This window comes from Bipolaris sorokiniana (genome assembly GCF_000338995.1).
Source record: "Bipolaris sorokiniana ND90Pr unplaced genomic scaffold COCSAscaffold_3, whole genome shotgun sequence".
Classification (NCBI taxonomy): Eukaryota; Fungi; Ascomycota; class Dothideomycetes; order Pleosporales; family Pleosporaceae; genus Bipolaris; species Bipolaris sorokiniana.
The window spans coordinates 447,418-466,769 of record NW_006911897.1 but is presented as its reverse complement, the minus strand read 5'-3'; the positions used below and the strand labels follow the sequence as shown (position 1 = coordinate 466,769).

General features: G+C 46.7%; 8 protein-coding genes across 8 annotated transcripts; 4 read left to right on the top strand and 4 right to left on the bottom strand.

The window, feature by feature from the left end:
- Positions 1-153: 153 nt before the first annotated feature.
- On the bottom strand, positions 154-1,888 carry COCSADRAFT_23472 (uncharacterized protein; the record flags this gene model as incomplete). Its single annotated transcript, XM_007698236.1, has 3 exons — positions 154-1,233; positions 1,320-1,729; positions 1,843-1,888. The coding sequence occupies 3 exons, from the start codon at positions 1,886-1,888 to the stop codon at positions 154-156; spliced, it is 1,536 nt and encodes a 511-aa protein (XP_007696426.1).
- Positions 1,889-2,223: 335 nt separating this feature from the next.
- On the top strand, positions 2,224-2,825 carry COCSADRAFT_33924 (uncharacterized protein). The gene has a single exon (XM_007698306.1). It carries the CDS (start codon positions 2,363-2,365, stop codon positions 2,801-2,803), a length of 441 nt encoding a protein of 146 aa, XP_007696496.1. The 5' UTR covers positions 2,224-2,362; the 3' UTR covers positions 2,804-2,825.
- Positions 2,826-2,935: 110 nt separating this feature from the next.
- COCSADRAFT_23471 (uncharacterized protein) lies at positions 2,936-4,365 on the bottom strand (the record flags this gene model as incomplete). Its single annotated transcript, XM_007698235.1, has 3 exons — positions 2,936-3,295; positions 3,346-3,433; positions 3,488-4,365. The coding sequence occupies 3 exons, from the start codon at positions 4,363-4,365 to the stop codon at positions 2,936-2,938; spliced, it is 1,326 nt and encodes a 441-aa protein (XP_007696425.1).
- A 408-nt stretch (positions 4,366-4,773) lies between these two features.
- Positions 4,774-6,374, top strand: COCSADRAFT_351678 (uncharacterized protein; the record flags this gene model as incomplete). Its single annotated transcript, XM_007698608.1, has 3 exons — positions 4,774-4,873; positions 4,921-5,308; positions 5,371-6,374. The coding sequence occupies 3 exons, from the start codon at positions 4,774-4,776 to the stop codon at positions 6,359-6,361; spliced, it is 1,479 nt and encodes a 492-aa protein (XP_007696798.1). The 3' UTR covers positions 6,362-6,374.
- A 186-nt stretch (positions 6,375-6,560) lies between these two features.
- Positions 6,561-7,074, bottom strand: COCSADRAFT_351674 (uncharacterized protein; the record flags this gene model as incomplete). The annotated part of the gene is made up of 3 exons (XM_007698607.1): positions 6,561-6,704; positions 6,738-6,781; positions 6,861-7,074. 3 exons carry the CDS (start codon positions 7,072-7,074, stop codon positions 6,561-6,563), a joined length of 402 nt encoding a protein of 133 aa, XP_007696797.1.
- Positions 7,075-7,557: 483 nt separating this feature from the next.
- Positions 7,558-8,602, top strand: COCSADRAFT_168276 (uncharacterized protein; the record flags this gene model as incomplete). Its single annotated transcript, XM_007698606.1, has 2 exons — positions 7,558-7,764; positions 7,868-8,602. 2 exons carry the CDS (start codon positions 7,558-7,560, stop codon positions 8,600-8,602), a joined length of 942 nt encoding a protein of 313 aa, XP_007696796.1.
- A 56-nt stretch (positions 8,603-8,658) lies between these two features.
- COCSADRAFT_157469 (uncharacterized protein) lies at positions 8,659-10,056 on the bottom strand (the record flags this gene model as incomplete). Its single annotated transcript, XM_007698605.1, has 5 exons — positions 8,659-8,691; positions 8,746-8,862; positions 8,918-9,376; positions 9,435-9,827; positions 9,904-10,056. 5 exons carry the CDS (start codon positions 10,054-10,056, stop codon positions 8,659-8,661), a joined length of 1,155 nt encoding a protein of 384 aa, XP_007696795.1.
- A 4,154-nt stretch (positions 10,057-14,210) lies between these two features.
- On the top strand, positions 14,211-15,302 carry COCSADRAFT_168274 (uncharacterized protein; the record flags this gene model as incomplete). The annotated part of the gene is made up of 4 exons (XM_007698604.1): positions 14,211-14,610; positions 14,647-14,768; positions 14,790-14,932; positions 14,957-15,302. The coding sequence occupies 4 exons, from the start codon at positions 14,211-14,213 to the stop codon at positions 15,300-15,302; spliced, it is 1,011 nt and encodes a 336-aa protein (XP_007696794.1).
- Between the last annotated feature and the right edge of the window lie 4,050 nt (positions 15,303-19,352).

The following is a 19,352-nucleotide window of genomic DNA, read 5'->3' as shown; positions in this document are numbered from 1 at the left end:
TCTACAATTATACACAGATGGTGAAGACAATGCTGAACGACAATGGAGCGCATTTTTCGATGCCGAGCCCGCAAGGCAGTCCATCTTCTCAGCGAGTCAAATTGCCCCGCATGTGGAGGCTGGTTCTGTGCAGAACGTCCTTCCACTAGACTTTCAAGCCGTCACCTCGTGACGAATGAGTGACTTCTCATTCCCACCGACTTTCGTAACACTATCTACCAGGGCAAGCTCATCGTTTGGTTGCCGTGGTACTCGTCCCTCAGGAATGGATCCATCTATTGTGACTTCGTCTCCAAACGCTAGACCAATTCCTTCGAGTGTGGCCCCTTTCGTCTCTGGCCAATATCGCCATACTAACACAGCCCCGACGAGCGGGACGATGGAGAAGACAAGGTAGTATCTCCACCCAATTGCCCCAAAAGCGGTGGGCGCAGCCTGAGTGTATAGAAGTGTACTGCACGATTGTGCAAAAATGCACAGCCCCATACCGGTAGCGCGCATGTGTGTTGGGAAAATCTCGGCCGAGTAAACGTATATAGTCGCATCTAGACACGCAGCGTAAACGCCAACATACAGGAACAAGAAGACGACGCCAAATGCATTACCAATCTTATTGGCGGTTCCGGAGAATCGAGCGACCATGACCATCTCGCAGATAATCATTATGGAACAGCCAATCAGACCGCTGAGTAAAAGACGAACTCGTCCGACACGATCCATTATTGTGGCGGAAAGATAGTTCAGAGCGGCGGCCCACGTGAGGTAAATAGCGTACAGAAGAAGAGGTAGCGAGCCATAGAGTCCTAGTCCGTTGTACAAGCTGACTTGATAGTTGTTAATGACTAGAACGCCAGTGGATTGTGAGAGAAACATGGTTGCCATCCCGCATAGGACGCGCTTCCTGTAAGAAGCTTTCTTGAAGATGATCATCTTGCTTTGACCACCTAGCATGGCTTTGTCGAGTGTTGCTTGTTCGTTGACTTGACGAAATTCTTCCTGGGCTTGGAGTAAACTAGCTTCGGAATTATTCTTGTCGCTGTGCAGGTCACAGAGTATCTGCAAGGCATCTTTCCCTCGCCCTTGCTCAACAAGCCATCGTGGTGACTCTGGAATCGAGCGAGTGGCTAGCAGAAGTAGGAGAGGAGCGAGAGCTTGAGCAGAGAGTTCGAATCGCCATTGGAAAGCTTCATTTGTCGAAAAAAAGCAGGCATATCCTGTCCAAGCAGCGAGAGCCTATATTATGAAAGTCAGCAATGTATTCCGAATTCCAGGAGGTATGAATGCTTTGGGCTGGCGCACGTCTAGACTGTGGCACTCACATGACCGGTAACAACAAGAAAGCCATGACTGCCCACCAAAAGGCCCCTCGTCGCAGCTGGAGATATCTCGACCATGTAAACAGGGACAAGCGCAAGCAACGCCCCAACAGCGACTCCGTTCAAAAACCGACCGACCAAGAACATTGCGATATGTGCTGCGCCACCTTGTATGGCACTCGAGATCACGGCCAACGAACAAAGCATCTGCAACGTGCGGACACGACCGAAACAATCCGCAGCCCATATTTCAAAGAGCGCTCCCAGAGCACAGCCTCCTGCAAAGAGAGCCGAGGTCGCACCCAAGATTGACTCGGCTTGTCCGCCTGACTGCAGATTAAAATATCTTAGAAATGCAGGTACTCCGAGAACAGAGCCGATGACGGCTACGCTGAAGCCATAGGTTAAAGACCCTAGGGGAGCTTGTCAGTGCATTTTTCCTCAGCCTGGGCTATTGGAATTTGTGGGCTAGTGGAATTGTCGCGAACCAGAAAGCCGCGAAATAATATTGGGAACCGTAACATACCTAAGGCGGCCAAATAGATGATCAGGAGATTATGATTCTTGCCCATGATGAAGAATACCTAGTTGTGATAGAGAATTGGGTGTGTTGTCAGATGCTTCGATGGTACGTTCCTGGGCCTTATATTCTGTGTACACCCATGAATACATTCACCCCTTCTGGTCGGTGGCCCGATATCTGCTCTAGTATGACATTACATGATAGATAAGGATATCCGATAACTAACAGGGGATAGGGAGGCGGGGTGAACGTCGCTCGGAAGGCTTTGTCGACTGAGCCGATTTGATATTTGGGGTCATGTTGAGGTAAGGGGAAGGAGTTGGGGTAAGTAACTGGTCGTGGAAATATAGCCGAGATTATAAGCGAGGGATGCCCTCCACGTCAGGCCGAACTAAAAATTAATGAGACCGTATGCTAATACCTTTCGGCCGATCCAGAAAGTAAGAAGTTCACCACCCATCGAGATTTACAATACTTTGCGTTGTACACCACATATCGTCAGTGTTGACAAAATTATCTTGCGATGCCGACCTGGGCACAAAATTTCAACCCAGAAGGTCAAACGACTTTCTCTCCGACATATTCTCACGTCTCTCGCGTCCCGATTTCGTCGACCACCACCTTTGTTTCCATCGCTGGCCAGCTTGGCGTCGATGCGACAACCGGCTCTATACCACCAACACTCTCAGAACAATGTCAATTAGCTTTCACAAACGTGGACAGATGTCTTCAGGCTGCTGGGGCATGTAAAGGTGATATTGTGCAGGTCAGGCAGTATGTGGTAAATCTACTTCGAGATGGTCAGGGTCAAGATCCTGACAGGGCGAAATTGTATGTGGAGTGGATGGGAGAGTTGAGGCCACCGAGTACTGTCCTAGGTGTACAGGCACTGGTACACCGAGACTTGCTCTACGAGATCGAAATAGTTTGCTTGGTACGAGAACAAAGACCCGTAACAACATGATATATCAATGAGAACCCATGCTCTCACATCACTGTGTCATAGTGTACCACCGCCTGAGATATTATGAGGCGCGTGAGCAGTGTTATTCAGATAATGTGATCAACGATTGTATTAAGATCTGCTGTCGATGTATCATGCTTGCGTACAGGCCCTTGTCTGTACGATGTGATCCATAGCTTTCAGTAGATACCCAACGAAACGATGGGGGTTCTCCGTCGCAGGGAAATGTCCAAGTGATGTCATCGCAGAGAACTTCGCTCCGGGAATCTTGGCTGCCGTGATCCTACTCATCTCTGGGGTATTACTCCAATCGTACTCTCCAGTCAACATGTATACTGGGCATCTTTGTGTGTCAATGTGTTCAACCCGACCACGGCCATCCCATCCGCCAAAATAGAAGTCCAAATCGCCATGGAATATAGAGTACGCTTGTCCCGAATAGGTGTGCCAGACAAGGTCCCGATTTCTTCTGGGCGCTGTGGGAGCCATCATCTGCAAAGAATGAGCATCATGTTTGTTGGGAAACAGTGTTTCAAGCTTACACCATAAATCCATTCAGGGTTGAACAGAGCTTGGTTGACGAACGGTGACCTATCCCAATACTGCCTGTTCATATCGAGATGCTCCGAGCTGGTGTGGTCTATCAGTCTGGAACAAAGCGCTTCAATTATGTGTTCGACTTACGCCTGGCATGGAATGACTCCGCCTGCGCCTACCTCGTCTGCACGTGTTGCAACAGCCAAACAGACATGTCCAGCCATGCTTGCACCACAAACGATGGGCTTCGAGAGTCCGAGGGCGGTTATAATCTCCTTGATACATCCCACATACGCATCTTCAGTGTTCCAATGTTTACCCGGTATCTGGTCTGTTGCAGGAAAGCTCCGACCGTGGCCTGGCAGGTCGATCGATGTCATGTGGTATTTCGCCAACATTCTACTGTCATTCATAACGCCGTGGTATTGACGTCCATCACTTCCAGCCGTGTGCAAGAACAGAATTGGTACATTGCCAGCATCTCCGCTTTGCTCGTAGAAAAGTTTCGTCCGGCCCCATAAAGTATTGATGAAGATGTAGCGGCCCACAAGGACATCCACTTCCTGTTCATCTTGTACATCCTCTTTGATTAGGCCATGAAGAACCTCGTGGCTCAGTTCCAGTACTCTTCGCCAGATAGCCCCTATCTGAACAAACAGATCCTGGTTTCCAACCACCTCCACGCCTTCTTGATGGATATTCTGTCCGAACATACCCCAATAGGATTGAAATGGCGATTTTGGTATCGGTTCGTAAAACATGCGCCATTGTTCTGGCCTAGCCGAAAGAATGAATTCGGCTTCAGCTGCGTTTCCACTCCTGACGAGTGCCTTGGCCTTTGAGACGGTGCATAAAACGGCATCGGATGAACTAGTGGACGTCCAACCGAAGGTAATGTCTCTTTTCAACTCATTCGTATCGCTAAAGGCTAAGAATTGCTTATCAACTTTAAGGCTCTCATTGAGCGTCGAAAAGTTTGATTGGAGCTGCGAAAGGATGCTCTGCCATTCCGAGAGGGCAGCCATGGTGGTAAAGAATTTTGGTAAACCTGGGACTCGTGTAAAATCTCAACTTCGGTAGTCGACAAAGAATCGAGCATGGACATAATTTTCTGGCGCATTTGCATTGATCTACACTCTCTGATCTTCATTACCCCGCTCCAGCGGCTGAGGTACCATAGGCATTCCCCAATTGACAGCTTGTCAAGCTTGCCTATCCCCAATATTACCCCAATTGCTTCCGCTAGGATAGAATGGAGTATTGAGACACATATGATAATGAAAGAAGAAGCGAAGAAGCGGTAGTATGCTATAATCAGATTGACCTCACACATCTTGCTATTATTGAAAGAGAACTCCGATGGCGCCACCATCAGCGGTCATTCATCATTTTGAGGTAAATATGTTCTTACTTAATAATAGCGACAAGAATTCATGCCTGACTTTACTCCGAAGCTGAAGGATCCATCCTTGCTATATCCCGCCACGCTAGCTGTGACAGCCGATGAAACCAAGCAAAACGTTTGGATTGAGGGTAAGCAGTCGATGGAGTTAATCAAGGCAGACAGCTAACTTCTACAGATCCTGCCACGGGCAAAGTGTTTGGTTCATGCAAAGACAGCAATGCCGGCGATGTCGACGCTGTCGTCCTCGCCTCTCATCATGCGTTCCAGACATTTCGTCTCGAGAGTTCCCGTTCGAGAGCGAAAAAGTTACTTGCGTGGGACCGTCTGATCCAAGAAAATCTAGATGATTTAACACATATACTCACTCTTGAGACTGGAAAGCCTTTGAAGGAGGCCTATGGAGAGATTGAATATGCAACTGGCTTCACTTGGTGGTTTGCAGGCGAGGCGGAAAGGATTACGGGCAGCTTGAGTTTGCCAGCTGCACCTGATCGGAGAGTTCTTGTGGTAAAACAGCCAATCGGTGTTTGTGCAGCTCTCGTACCTTGGAATTTTCCTGTGGCGTAAGTAGTTCTACTCTTCAGGGACATCCCATTTTTGGATCAACCACAGCTAACTTACGAAGGATGATCTTGCGCAAAGTCGGAGCGGCACTCGCAGCGGGCTGTACAATCATCGCCAAACCGTCTCCCGAGACTCCATTGACGTGCTTAATGCTTGCCAATCTTGCTGAAAGGGCAGGTTTTGCGCCAAATGTATTTAGTGTCATAACTACATCTACGAGCAATACGCCGTCCGTGTCTGAAGCACTTTGCAAGCATTCTCTTGTCAGCAAAGTTTCGTTTACGGGATCTACTCGAATAGGAAGCCTTATTGCAAGACACTGTTCGGAAGGTCTAAAGAAGGTTACCTTGGAATTGGGCGGCAACTGTCCATTCATAGTGTTCGACGACTGCGATCAGGACCAGGCACTGGAACAACTCTTATCGCTCAAGTGGCGGCATGCAGGCCAGGCCTGCGTCACTGCGAATAGGGTGTATATCCAAGACACTATACACGCAGAGTTTCTGGCCAAGATTGTTGAGCGCACGAAAGACCTCAAGCTTGGTCACGGCTTGGAATCGAGCACGACCATGGGTCCAGTCACGACTGCTCGTGGTTTGGACAAGGCTCGAGCGTTTGTGGATGACGCCATACGTAAAGGCGCTCAACTTCTGACAGGAGGGGGTCAGCTTTCTTCAGTGGGGTATTTCTTCGAGCCCACCATACTTTCGAACGTCGACCCTTCCATGCTGATCTCTCAAGAAGAAGTGTTTGCACCAGTCATGGGCGTCTCGTCGTTCTCCAGTGAGCAAGAGGTATTAACTCTTGCCAATGACACAAGCATGGGTCTTGCGAGTTACTGCTTCACGAAGGATATAAACCGAATATGGCGAATGATGGAGCGACTGGAGTCAGGCATGATCGGTATCAACACAGGAAATTCTTCTGCTGCAGAGTCGCCATTCGGAGGGTTGAAGCAATCAGGGTACGGTAAAGAGTCTGGGAAGGACGTGGCAGTGGAGGAATATCTTAACGCGAAAACCGTCACGTTAACCATCAACGAGAACATATAGAGCACGATTCAACGCAAGAAATTCTTCTAATATAATGCCACCAGCAAGTTGTGAATGATCAACTCTCCACTTTCAAAGAATGCCGCATTTCCGACGTCCAGTACAAGAAGATGGGTAGACTGAATGAGAGATTTGAAAAAGATTGATTCATGGAAACGAAATGTTGAAGCATCAACTAACATCTGCCAGAACCCTTGGACTATCCAACTAATTGTCGTACATGCTCTCCTTTAGCGACCATGCCATCAATGACAGCAGTCGCAACTTTCATCGCCTCAAGGCCAGCGGGTACTCCACAGTATACTGCGGATTGTAGAATAGATTCCCTGATTTCTGTCTCGGTCTAACCATTGTTTATAGCTCCTCTTATGTGTACACCGACCTCTGGCCAGCTTTTGAGCGCAATCAGCATGCCAAGGTCTGTTCTTATTCAGCCAAAATGCAACATGATCGTTGTCTGAGTGATTGTAGTCGTATAATTGCACTAGAGGAGACGCACTCAACAGACTCCTCTGCTTTCTATCCAGACTAGGACAATTCCAGATATTGCCCCAGCACCATTCTGTAACAAGCTCCTGCATCGGAAACGCGAACTCGCTTGAACCCCTTGCCAACGCTTCATTGACATAGTGCTCACCAACCACTCCCTTGCGAGTTCCGAGGCCAGTGTCAAATTTTGACCTTGGTTTGATTGGTGGACTGGTTTGTGACATATTGGATGCGAGAGTGGCCTAGACTGATATCGATTCGATTTGAAACAGAGCTTGTATGCTCTGCAGTTCAGAACAATGATAACGATAGGTAGTAGCAGTGCTGCGGTATGTGTGACCCCTTGAGGTCGAATCTATCACATATCCAGAATGGAACAGAGTGCTAATATTTCATTCCCCAACTTTTTCCAACGTTCGCCACATCCAATCTTCGCTTTGGGCAGTCTTGGAAAATCTTCTTTGGAGCGGGTTGGAGCCTGGGCAACTCGAATTGTTGGGGATATCGGTACCCTTCTCCAACCGATACAGCACCGCAACGCACGGGCGAGCCCCCAAATCCCCAAAACACAATTGTATCTATGCAATCTTACCACCATTACCGTACAAAGAAGAAAACATAATATTGCACTTGGGCTTTTCTTTCAAACGCACCCGGATTTATCTTCGCCCCTGCATATATTCTTGAATCTGGTTTCGATAGGAATCATGACATCTGCAACGGAGGTTAGCTATGGCTTCATCGGCCTAGGTCAGATGGGCTATGGGATGGCTCAAAATCTTCGTAGGAAGACGCACCCAGCTTCCCGCTTTATCATATGCGAACTGGATGCACATAGACGCAATCAATTCATGGAGGAGACTGAAGGAGTTGTCGAAGTAGCAGATACCCCCGCGGCAGTGGCTGAACAATCGGTGCGTAGCTTACCTTATGCAATACGTTCCCAAAGAAGGTAGAGCTGTGGGAGCTGATCTAATCTCTCCATTACAAGCATTGAGCTAACTTCATAATGCTCAGGATGTCATTATCACTATGCTCCCAAAGGGTGCGCATGTGCTTGACGTTTTCACGAATTTGTCAACAGGTTTGCTCTCCATCCCAAAGAAAACGACGGCAACGTGTTTTATCGACTGCTCCACCATCGACGTCGAAACCAGCCTCCAGGTGAAGGAAAAGGTTTTCGAGCGCCAGGCTGGTACTTTTATAGACGCGCCCGTCAGCGGCGGTCCGAATGGAGCACGAGCAGGTGCCTTGACTATCATGGTCGGCGGGCCCGAGAATGCATATGCTACGGCATTAAGTGTTTTACAAACCTTCGGACGCAGCGTTTTCCATTGTGGTCCATCCGGTGCTGGTCTGGCGACAAAATTCATTAACAACTATCTGAGTGCAATCACCACAATCGGAACATGCGAGGCTATGAACATTGGTCTCAAATATGGACTGGATCCCAAGGTCCTTGCGGGCGTCATCAACTCGAGCAGTGGGAGGAATTACAACAGTCTGGAGCAGAACCCTGTTCAAGGCGTAACACCTGGTGCCGCCAGTGAAAACAACTTCGAGGGTGGGTTCAGTGTAGAGCTCTCAAAAGGTGTCTTGGAGATGAGTGTTTCCTTAGCACATCAGGTCAAAGCACAGACATTGATGGACGAAATTATACTGAGAGTTTACACGAAGGCAGTGAACGACAGTAGAACTGCCGGGAAAGACTCTCGGAGTGTCTTCAAGCTGTTCATAGATGGCGATGCATGAAGACAGCCCTACACTTGTGCATCCTAGTGTTCTCCTGCACATAGCGGCAGCTTCGCCTACATATCCCATCTGATCACTGCCTTGATGATCTAGAAAAATTATCAGCGTCAAAATTAGAATTGGAGAATAATCAAAGGGCTTACATTGCCCTGTTCCATATCTCGGATAGCACGAGCTAACTCAGTCATTGGATAAACTGTGACCAGCCTATCGATCGGGAAATTTCCAGCTTTGTGGAGCCCCACCAACTTAGGCAGAAACTAAAGGAAGAGTTCGTTAGTCTAGAAATAATTATTTAGGAAAACATACACGTACCTCTTGGGGCACTGAGTCTCCTTCAACCAATCCTACGAATGTTTTTCCTTCGACCATGAACTTCAGTGCATCGATCTTGATTTTGGCTCCTGCAGGGGCGTCGCCGATGGAGCCAGCTGTTCCGAAGGGATGAATGCAATCAATAAGAAGTTCGATGACAGAGGGCACGCCGCTGCAATCAATCGCAAATGAAGCCCCTCGACCCGTGATTCTTATCACTTCAGCCACAGGATTGGAGAGAGAGGAATTGATGGTGTGTGTGGCTCCCAATTCTTTCGCAAGCTCGAGCTTGGAGTTTACGATGTCCACAGCAATGATCTTTTCAAGACCGAGGAACTTGGCTGCCATCAATGCTGTGAAGCCGACACCACCAAGTCCAAAGATGACCAATGATTGTGCTTGCGTAGGCTTCAGGAGATTGAGGATAGCACCAGCCCCAGTCTGGAAGCCGCAGCCGCCCTATGAGCGACAATTAGGTTCTGTTAAGATGCTGGTATTCCGTTAACATTAGACTTACTGCGGCATACAATCCCATGTTTTCAATGTCTTGGCCAGGATATTTCGTCACGCATTGTTCCGCAACCACCGAGAGTTTGGCAAAAGAGGAGTGACCAAAGAAGCCAGCACTGACAGGCTGCCCATTAGAAAATCTTGCATGAACCGATTTGTCATGATATCGCTTTGCTCCGAAGTTGCACTCGATGAAATTCCAACATCGAGCAGGCTTGCCATTTTCGCAGCTGTCGCAATGCCCGCAGGTATAAAACGACAGAAGAACCGGATCGCCGATCTGAATGGATTTATCGCGGACGTTCTTGCCAATGCTGCGGACGAGACCTGCTCCCTCGTGGCCAAAGATTGCAGGATAATCACAGACATCTGCGAATAGTCCTTGCTGCAGCAAGATGTCCTGCGACAGCCTTCGCGTCAGCCAAGTACTTTCTTATTGTCCAAGCACGGAAACATTGCAAGTGAGGGCACCGAACCGTATGACAGATGCCAGAAAACATCATTTCGATAAGAAATTCATCGTCGCGAGGCTCATTGAAGATGACAGGAGCAAGTCGAAATTCGGCTCCTGGTTGTTCCACAATGAATGCTACTGTATTGATATCCTTACTGGATGCATGATTCGACATGATGTCAAGAAAGACGGAGAAATAGGAAAGTGGAAAGAGACTGCGTTATTGCAATCGGACGGAGGAGAGCAACTTGTATTTCCCAACCAATATGGGGCGCGATTCACCCCCGAATCGTGTAGAAATAGGCTTAGTGTTAAGGTTTCCGTCCGTATCTGGCCATTTTGTACCCCCCAAATCGCGGATTTTCGACCCCCCCAAATCGTCTTAAATAGGCTTAGCGTTAGGGCTACACTTGACCCCAAGTGTAACGATGTTACAACTTCGCCAAGTATCGGACCAATCCTAGAGCCGGATCGGAGGTAGTGTTCGCCGCTGTAATGGGCTGCGCCCTTGAGTGAAACACGTGATTGTATCACGTGTCTTCGTCACACCGCTTAGTCACGAAACCTTATTCGTACGAAGGAACCTAAGATAAGAGTATAAAGCAAGAGACGTCGTACGATAGCTTTACTTTCTTTGTCTTTCTTCTTCTATAATATAGGCTAATGCACACTCGTTTGAAGGCCTCTTCGCCCTTAACATAAGAAGAAAGATTACTACCTCTATCTCTTCTCCGTACAAGAACGAAGAATTAAGAACGTATCTTTATAAGTATGATAAGCGCGCTTAAGAGTAAATTACGACATAATAATAGACGCGGAGCCGTCTTTATAAAACAATAGGCTAGATAGTTAAAATCATTAAGTATAACCTGTTAGAATAAGGAGGGTGCTACTTGTTCTATAGCTAGCTCAGAGGTAGAGTCGTCTATTTGTCTAGCGATAGACTCAGAGGTGGCGAATCGATAGGTTCTAGGGTGAAGAGAAATAATGCTAGGGGAGAGAGATTGAAGAATTGGATTGATCCGATCTGCTCTTATGATCTGTGTAACGACGTTACAACTTCGCCAAGTATCGGACCAATCCCAGAGCCGGATCGGAGGTAGCATTCGCCGCCCTCTTCATCAACCACTCGTTATAAGGTCGGATCCAATTCGGATCCGACTAAGATAAGTATATAAGGAGACACTCCCTGTAGCTAGCTCTGTTGACTTTTAATATCCTTTCGTACAAGGCCTATAGGTGTCTATTCGAATCAAGGCTCGTTTGATGTCCCACGCACTCCCATATGCCTCTAAGTGACACTACTGCCGATACTGATCCAAGTAGTCTTGCATGCGCCGTTATAACCCTTACCAAACACTATAATTAGGGTACCCGTTTACTAGCCTAACTATATATATTAGCCGTACTAGATTCTAGAAGAATCTATCTAGTAGTAGATTACGTAGCTATAGATGTAATGGATAGATATATTATTTAGGGATTAATTAACTAAAGAATCCGAGTATAGTTAGTGCCAAGCACCCAGATTATGCTAGAGATCAGCTAATTAGCTTACATCTCTAACACGCTGTTACGATCAGCCCCAGAATACTAAGAATCCTTCGCCGCTACATTCGTTAAGCAGATAAAATACGAGAAGGCGAAATGACCGCAAGAAAACGACCTACACGCTTTAGAAATAGCCATTACGTAACTGCTCAATAATAAGCGCTTAATAGTGAATAGGCGCTTAGCACTATGGTGCTCACCAACGAGTAATACTTAGCAAAGTGCTCAACAACGAGCGCTTACTAGCGAGCACTGCTCACTAATAAGCACAACACTTACTTAGTATATAGTATTAGGCATTAAGCTCTTATAGTTTGATGTGTTTAACTTAAGTTACGAGTATAAGTATAATATAATATTATACTTACCTAAGTTACTATCCAGTGCACACTGTCTCTCTATCTGCGAAAACTAACCAACAAGAAGCTTGACACCAAAAGTCTAATATTACTTCCACTCGAGCTATACTCTTAACACACGCTAGGTGTTTGTTAGTTTTGTGTAGGGGTAGCTGGAGTAGACTGTACGTCCATTTCTCTATTAATTTATGTAATGGGTGGGCCGGACCCGGCCTAGCGCGCAGCTACTCACGTCGCCCATGTGACCAAAAGGTTCGCACAAGATAACAAGCTTGTCTTGTTATCTTGATAGCTGGATATATATACTCGATATTAGCGCGCGCACGTATCGCAGCGCCGCTCAAAGGGCGTAGCCCATTAAAATTTAAGCCTCTCGCCCTAGGCTCTCCTGTCTGTTTTCTTAGGTATTAACTATGATAGTATCACTATCTGGCGGCATTTTATTACTAAGCTTTTCTCTTAGTAAGCAGCTAAGTGGTCTATGTATTTGTTTTCGTGAGGGAGACGTGTTCAGATCAGCTACTTTACCAGCTTCTAGCTCTATAGCGCGTGGGCTGTACGACTTAGCACTAGTTGCAATGGATTTCTTAGGATAGATTTGCATATATTTAGATAAAATTACACCTATTCTATAAACTCGAAGTTGGTGTGTTTCTTAGCTGAAGCGTTAAGTAGGCTACTAAAGCTAAGGTTTGGTAATATTGTACTAATAATAAGAAATAAAGCCGCTGTGCTTATACTTAGAGTACCTCGCCAGTAATTAGGGTAAGGCTACATTAGCTAGTTCTACAAAACCGTATAAATACTAAGAAGAGATAGTAATATAGTAGTAGTGCTATAGCTACCTACAAGCGAAGAGAATAAGCTTATAAGCCTCGCTAAGCGAGAGGCGAAGTGTAATGGAGGTGGGCACCAATGCCCACTAAGTCGATACTACGCGACAACCATTCGGCCGCAGCCAACCTACCAGCAAAAGGTAAGCACGAGAATAATCTGAACTGATTATTCTAGTGTAGTATAATATATATATAGGTATGTAACATCGTTACACGAAGATAGTAACTAGGCTAAACACTAGGCCACAGACATAGCTCTCTAGAATGCGATTAACTACGCACAATATAGCACGTAAGCAAGGCATAGCTAAGAAAGTACTAGTAGACGTGGGAGTATATTCTAAATAAATCGACATAGGACTGCTAGGAAAGCACACGCGATAACTCTACGACGGGCTTTCGCGGAAAGAGAGCAGCGTACTTACTTAGCTTAGAATAGGCATAGTATAGCTGAACACGTATCGATACTAAATTAAAGCATTAACAGTAGACTAATGCGAATGCGGCCAGGCAGTAGAGACGGTAGAGTATTTTCTATTCTGTTACCGAAAGTAGACGACACAATGTAACGGAGTTACATGCCTATATATATTATAATACACTAGAATAATCAGTTCAGATTATTCTCGTGCTTACCTTTTGCTGGTGGGTTGGCTGCGGCCGAGTGGTTGTCACGTAGCATTGACTTAGTGGGCATTGGTGCTCACCTCCGCTACACACAACGGATATAAATGCTGCAGTACACGCAGATAAGTAGAGGAAATATGTCATTCTACTTAGGCGGCAAAGCAGCGATAGATAACGCGAAATGGGCGTTAGACATGGACGCGGTGCGAGCGACGATACAATTCGTAATAGCAACATGAAGATTAGATGCAAACTATGTAATATCTAACTAACTACTAGGTAAGCCATAGATACTACATAATATAAACTTATTAGCAGTCTCGTGCAATTAACAGCAGACAGCGCTTCAGCCGCTAAAGATAGGACGTTGAACACTTGGAGAATCTCTTAGAAGAGCCGACTCTAAGATAGTCTGCCACTAGCAATACTAACCCACGAGCACCTAATGAGGAATAATAGTAGATAGAGAAGCAGCGTGCTATGATAGCAAGTAAGGGCACTAGTTTAGATAATAAGCAACATGAAGAAACGAGCTAAAGAAGATAGATGGGCTAAGGAGACTGAGACGTAGCATCAGAAGTGTAAAGTTAGACTAGCGGTAGTAGCCCTTTAGGCTCGGCCGCCGGGCGTAAATAAATTGTGTGTGTGTGTGTGTGTGTGTGTGTGTGTACTATCATGAGTGTTCATGTCCATGCAAGAACCAATTAAGATCATCTCGTTCAAGAATAATGAAGAAGATGTAATAAGAATAGTTCGAGTCAAAAGGGTAACCATTATGTGATGTTCAGCGCATTGTAAGCGCAAAGTGTGCCCTTTATGCTTATATTGTCAGAGTCGACATTAGCATAAGCATAATGAGTCATAACCCTGGCGTTATCTGGACAGTAGCGCTGTATTGTACACATCTTGCAGGAGGCTTTCATTTCTCCAAACCTTTGTATCATAAGGTGGCTGACATGGTCGCTGTTGGTCTCACTCATTGCAACGACGGAAATCGCACTCCCTACAGGTTAACGAACCAGGAGGGGGTTTACTATTCCAACGCTGTGCTTCAATGCTTTGCAAGGCTTATAGACCCGTATTATCTAGAATCCAAGCTTAGGATAACCGACCTCCAAAACCACGGAGCTTTGTGTACATGGCTGGATGTTACAAGTGCGCCTCAAGTGGACAAACACGTACAAGAGATTGAATTGAGACACATCAACCCGGCTGCAGACTTCACCCACATAGTGAAGCTAATGCAACAGGAAACGGCAGACGCTGTGCATCCATATTACTTCCAAGCCATCTTAGCTGCTAAAGGTGGGGAGAACGGCAAGGAATTTGCATCTGGTGAGGGTGCATACCCCTACTGTTAGTTCCAGTTTACCCTCAATTCTCTTTGCGAAGGCGCAAGCTTCAATAGCCACTCTGGAATAGTGTCACATCCAGTTATAGATAAACTATGCAAGATCCGTAGTGCATTCGCCAACACATGTAATTCATGCCTTCACGGGGAGCTTCAAGAGGATGTTCCGGATACCACGAACTAGAGACTGCATCTAGATCCTAAAGGAACGCCTCTTTCTTCTCCCGATCAGTTGCCAGTAACCATTCAAAAGCTTTTAAATGCTCACAGAAAGCACACGGAAGCAAAAAGAGAGCGATGTGTCAATTGCAAAAAAGCTACAGGAGAGTATTACATCTAGAATGGGCTTAGAAAGGCGCCTAAGATACTACCTATTGAAATCAAGACGTACGAGCGAGAACTATCAGTGAATAAGAAGATGAGATATAAGTTCCTCTTCTCAAATATTGTTCTTAACAAAAAGATCCATATACCGAACGTCGACCGCGGGCACACGAGGTACGAACTGCAGGCAGTCGTTAAGCTTAAAGGCAAAGGTCATGAACACGCTGTAGCGTTTATTCGCTCGGGCAAACACAGGTGGTGGAAGTGTAGCGACGAAGATATCACATGTTCCACCTGGGAGGCAGCTCAACGCACGCACGGCGAGGGGCAGGTGTCCCTCGTATTCTATCGTAAAGTTCAAAGTAGGATCTAACAAAAACACAGCGAAGAAGAGCAGGAATAACATAGCAGCAAAGCTAGATGTCCTGACCAAGATAACAAAATGGAAAGACCTACCTTTCATCGAACGCGACGGGGATTCTCCCGTTTTCATTCCCTGCCATCAAAAATGTCGTCTTTCTATTACATTTTAATACAAAACTATGCATTGCTATCGAAACTTATGGTTGGGACTCTAACATTACCAAATTTCTACTATTGCGTGTTGCGTGTCGCGTTACGCTGCTACAAACATAGAGATCTAGTAGGGCGCACGACCGCGTTCAACGCAAGCCCGCCCAACAACAACTACATTAACCGCCGCCCGCTGCGCGCCCAACCCGCCAGCACGCTGGGGTAAAGCAATATCGGCAGTTATCTACTTTCTCCATCCACTTTATTATTATAGTGTGCAGATTGGGAAAGCATAAGCATTACAAAAAGACTCGCTCTCGCCTCGAAACACAGTGCGCTCGCCCGTTAGCGCAGGTACTACAGTCATATGGCGTAGCATACCGATAATAACGCTAACATGGTCCCTCGGTATACCAGCAGAGCATATGCAGTGCGTCTACACGTCCACGACGAGAGGCGATTCTTCGACTTAGTTTCCTCCTAGTGCCTCCGCGTCAGAGTAGAGTGCTAGCATTTATGTTTTCCGGCAAGCTTTTGGTACAAGTCTTCATTAGAGTCCAATGCGTCTATAGCTATAAGGTCGTCTTCCACTGTCATCGTAGTGTTGAGTTGCAAGGGGGTCAAATATGTAATGTAGAAGTGGTGGGGTGTGCATAACGCGACCATGCGCATTACGCGTAGTTACGGACAAAATAAGCATAATATAGAGACATTCGATCCCACTTCGAAACGCAGTGCTGCAGTCATGCTGCAGGGCTGACATGGACCCACCTACCGCGTGCGGGAAATGAGTTGCTATTGTGCACCACGCTCCCCAGAACTGTCAAGACGGCGACGCGCCCCAAATCTCGACGCGATAATGCGGGCTAATACGCTTGCCCCCGACAGGCAGACTTACTAAGAAGACTTGCAGATAGATGTCCCGCCTTTTTGCAGTTTCTGTGACGCGGTCGGTCCAGACGCAGTAGATAGCGCTGTCAGAGAGCACGTTGCGTGTACTTGTCCGTACACTCTCATACACTTGCAGTTTCCGCTTTTTGCATGCCGTCTAGCTTTCATCCCACTCAATCTATATTCTCGCCTGGTGTGCGCTTGCCTAAGACGTCTTAGGCTTTGTAAGAGTCTAACGTTAACTAGCTAATTGATTCGGAGACACTGTTGTCTCCTAACAAGGCGCTGCTGACAAGAGCTAGCGCGATTCGGTTAAGATCATCATTAGGCGAGAGAAGCTTGCGTAGAATGAGAGATTGAATGCTTGCAAGAACTGGAAACTGCAAGTGCGTCAAAGTGTACGTGACCGTGCCGAAGCAGTCTTTGTCCCAAGTATTACCGCAACGGCCTTTCGCATTCGTCTTCGAATGTTGTCCCGTTTCCCCAACTATTGTAGTTATTGCCTCCGCTGCGCTAGCTGCAACCTGTAAACAGAGAGATTCGCGTCTTCACTCAAAGCGTGGAGGGCAAGCTTTAGTTAAGCGTCGTTGGAATTAGATTGCGTGTTCTATACTGAGACATTACCAAGATAGAGAAAGTGGGTACAATTTTAGTCTGGTCTTAGCAGAGTCGTGCCATTCGCCCGAACATCCCACGCGCCCGTGAAGTACGGTACAGCTTTATTTATCTGCTTGATATTGCCCCTGTTAACAGTGTCACAAGCTAGCGATCGACGTAGTTGTTACGCACGTTTTGTAGCTGTAGATGGAACCACCTAGGCTAGACCCTAGGAGAGCCGAGCCAACCACCGTGATTTCCAAGCGAGTCCACCTTTCCATTCAGCCGCACGCTAGTTAGTCCGTGTTCAGCTGGAGGAGACTAAGGAAAACTTATTTAAAGCCTATCAGGTCATATCATAAAGATGCTCGATCGAACATTGTTCTGTATCCATCGCCGCCAGGGATGTTCTGGAAGGAGATATTGCAACGTTTCCGGGTTTGGGGGTTAGATGTCGACATTTAGGCCGGGGCGAATTAGCTACCCTCCTGGCAGTGGTGGCAATATGAAGCACTTGACGAAATGGGAACCGAACTTGCTGTTACCATTGTTATTAGGTAACGATGATAGCCTGATGTAGATTGCCAGCTGAATGGCCTTAGCTCGGTACACACACAATTTATTTACGCCCGGCGGCCGAGCCGAAAGGGCTACTAACACTAGTCTAACCTTACACTTCTTATGCTACGTCTCGGTCTCCTTAGCTCATCTATCTTCTTTGGCTCGCTTCTTTATATTGCTTAGCTCGGTATAGTCACTAGCGAATGTGGCTTCACCCCTTGCCTACCGTTTTACACCGATCTGCCCACAAGTTGTGCTTAGCCCTACCTTCCGTACGTAGTCAAGCGCTACCTGTCAGCCTTATTGAATTAATCTCATTGGTCAGCAATCCATAATTTATGGGCCATATCCTTGCTGGCAGGTCGGCCTCAGTTGATGTTGCTGACTGCAAAGGTGAAGCCGCATTCGCTAGCGACTGTACACATAGTAAATCTCTCAACCCTTTTCTAAGTGTGAGCTGCAGGCTTGAGTACTCATGTATTATTTATCGAGGGCAAAGATGATGCCGCACTCCATACATCAGTTAATGCTAGTCGCAGCTCATTTGAAGCACAATGAAGTCAAAATATCAACGCTTTTCTTATCAGCTTGTGCGCAGTAATTTACTTTGCAACATGAACAGCATCTACGATACATTTGATCTGCCCTCCTTGGCGGCTTCAGCTGCTTTTGCGGCTGCCTTCCTAGCCTAAGTCTTCTCAGCTAGGACAAGGCATTCTTAATCTTCGTGGGTTGTTTCCCAATCATGAGCGTAAGACTCAGCATCATCACTCAGCAGCATCATTTTCAGACAACTCTTGCGGGTCCTCAATTCCCACTACGGCGCGATTGGGAGACATGAGGTTACCTCCCCTAACCCTAGACTCAAGATTGGTGATTATTCGCGACAATTTGATAGTGTTCACCGGCAGAGTCGTGTCCCCCTTGGCCGAAATTCTGTGGTAATCGACATTCACTTTATAGAATCTAGCGGCCCAGATAGCAGAACCAGGCATTGATATATCAGCCTTTATCGTCTTTCCATCCTTGAAAGGGCCCAGCGTTCCGATTCCGGCTCCCGTAGGCGCGCCTATAAAAGTACTGCTGGCGCCTGCTTCTACGCCAAATTCCTTGCTGTCGAGTATCTTTGCGCGCACGTCTGTAAACTCGTAGTAGCCGGTCACAAATTATATCCTCGGTTTCTGGTTGATTGCTTTCCGCCAGACCCACTCGCTGTTAGCAGGAGTGAGCCATTCTTTGAAATGTCTACGAATGTCGCTGTTCAGCAACACTTCGTCGACGAAAAACGTTTCCGGCCTACAAACTTCCTTAGCAGCTTTCCTTCGGAAACGCTATTCTGATTAGCAACCTACTAGTTCAGGGTCACCCGTCGGCCGCTCTTTGCCGTAACAATTTTGCTTTTTCGCCTTGCGAATTCCACGCCAATCGTTGTCAGCTCCAAAGCATTGATTCCGAGTCCGTACTTGGTGTTTGAACTCGCACACCAACTTCGAGTTTTTCAGAATAGGTGTAATTTTAGCGAATTATATACAAATCCATCCCAAGAAATCGATTACAACTAGTGCCAACTCGTGCAGCCCACGCGCTATAGAGCTAGAAGCTGGTAAAGTAGCTAATCTGAACACGTCTCACTCACGAAAACAAAAACACACAGACCATCTAGTTGCTTACTAAGAAAAGAGCTTAGTAATAAAATGCCGCCAGACAGTGATACTATTGTAGTAAATACTCAAGAAAACAGACAGGAGAGCCTAGGGCCAGAGGCCCAAACTGATAGAGAAATGGAGATAGAGTCTACTCCAGCTACACCTACTCAAAACCAACAAACACCTAGCGTGTTTGAAATACCAATACTACCACC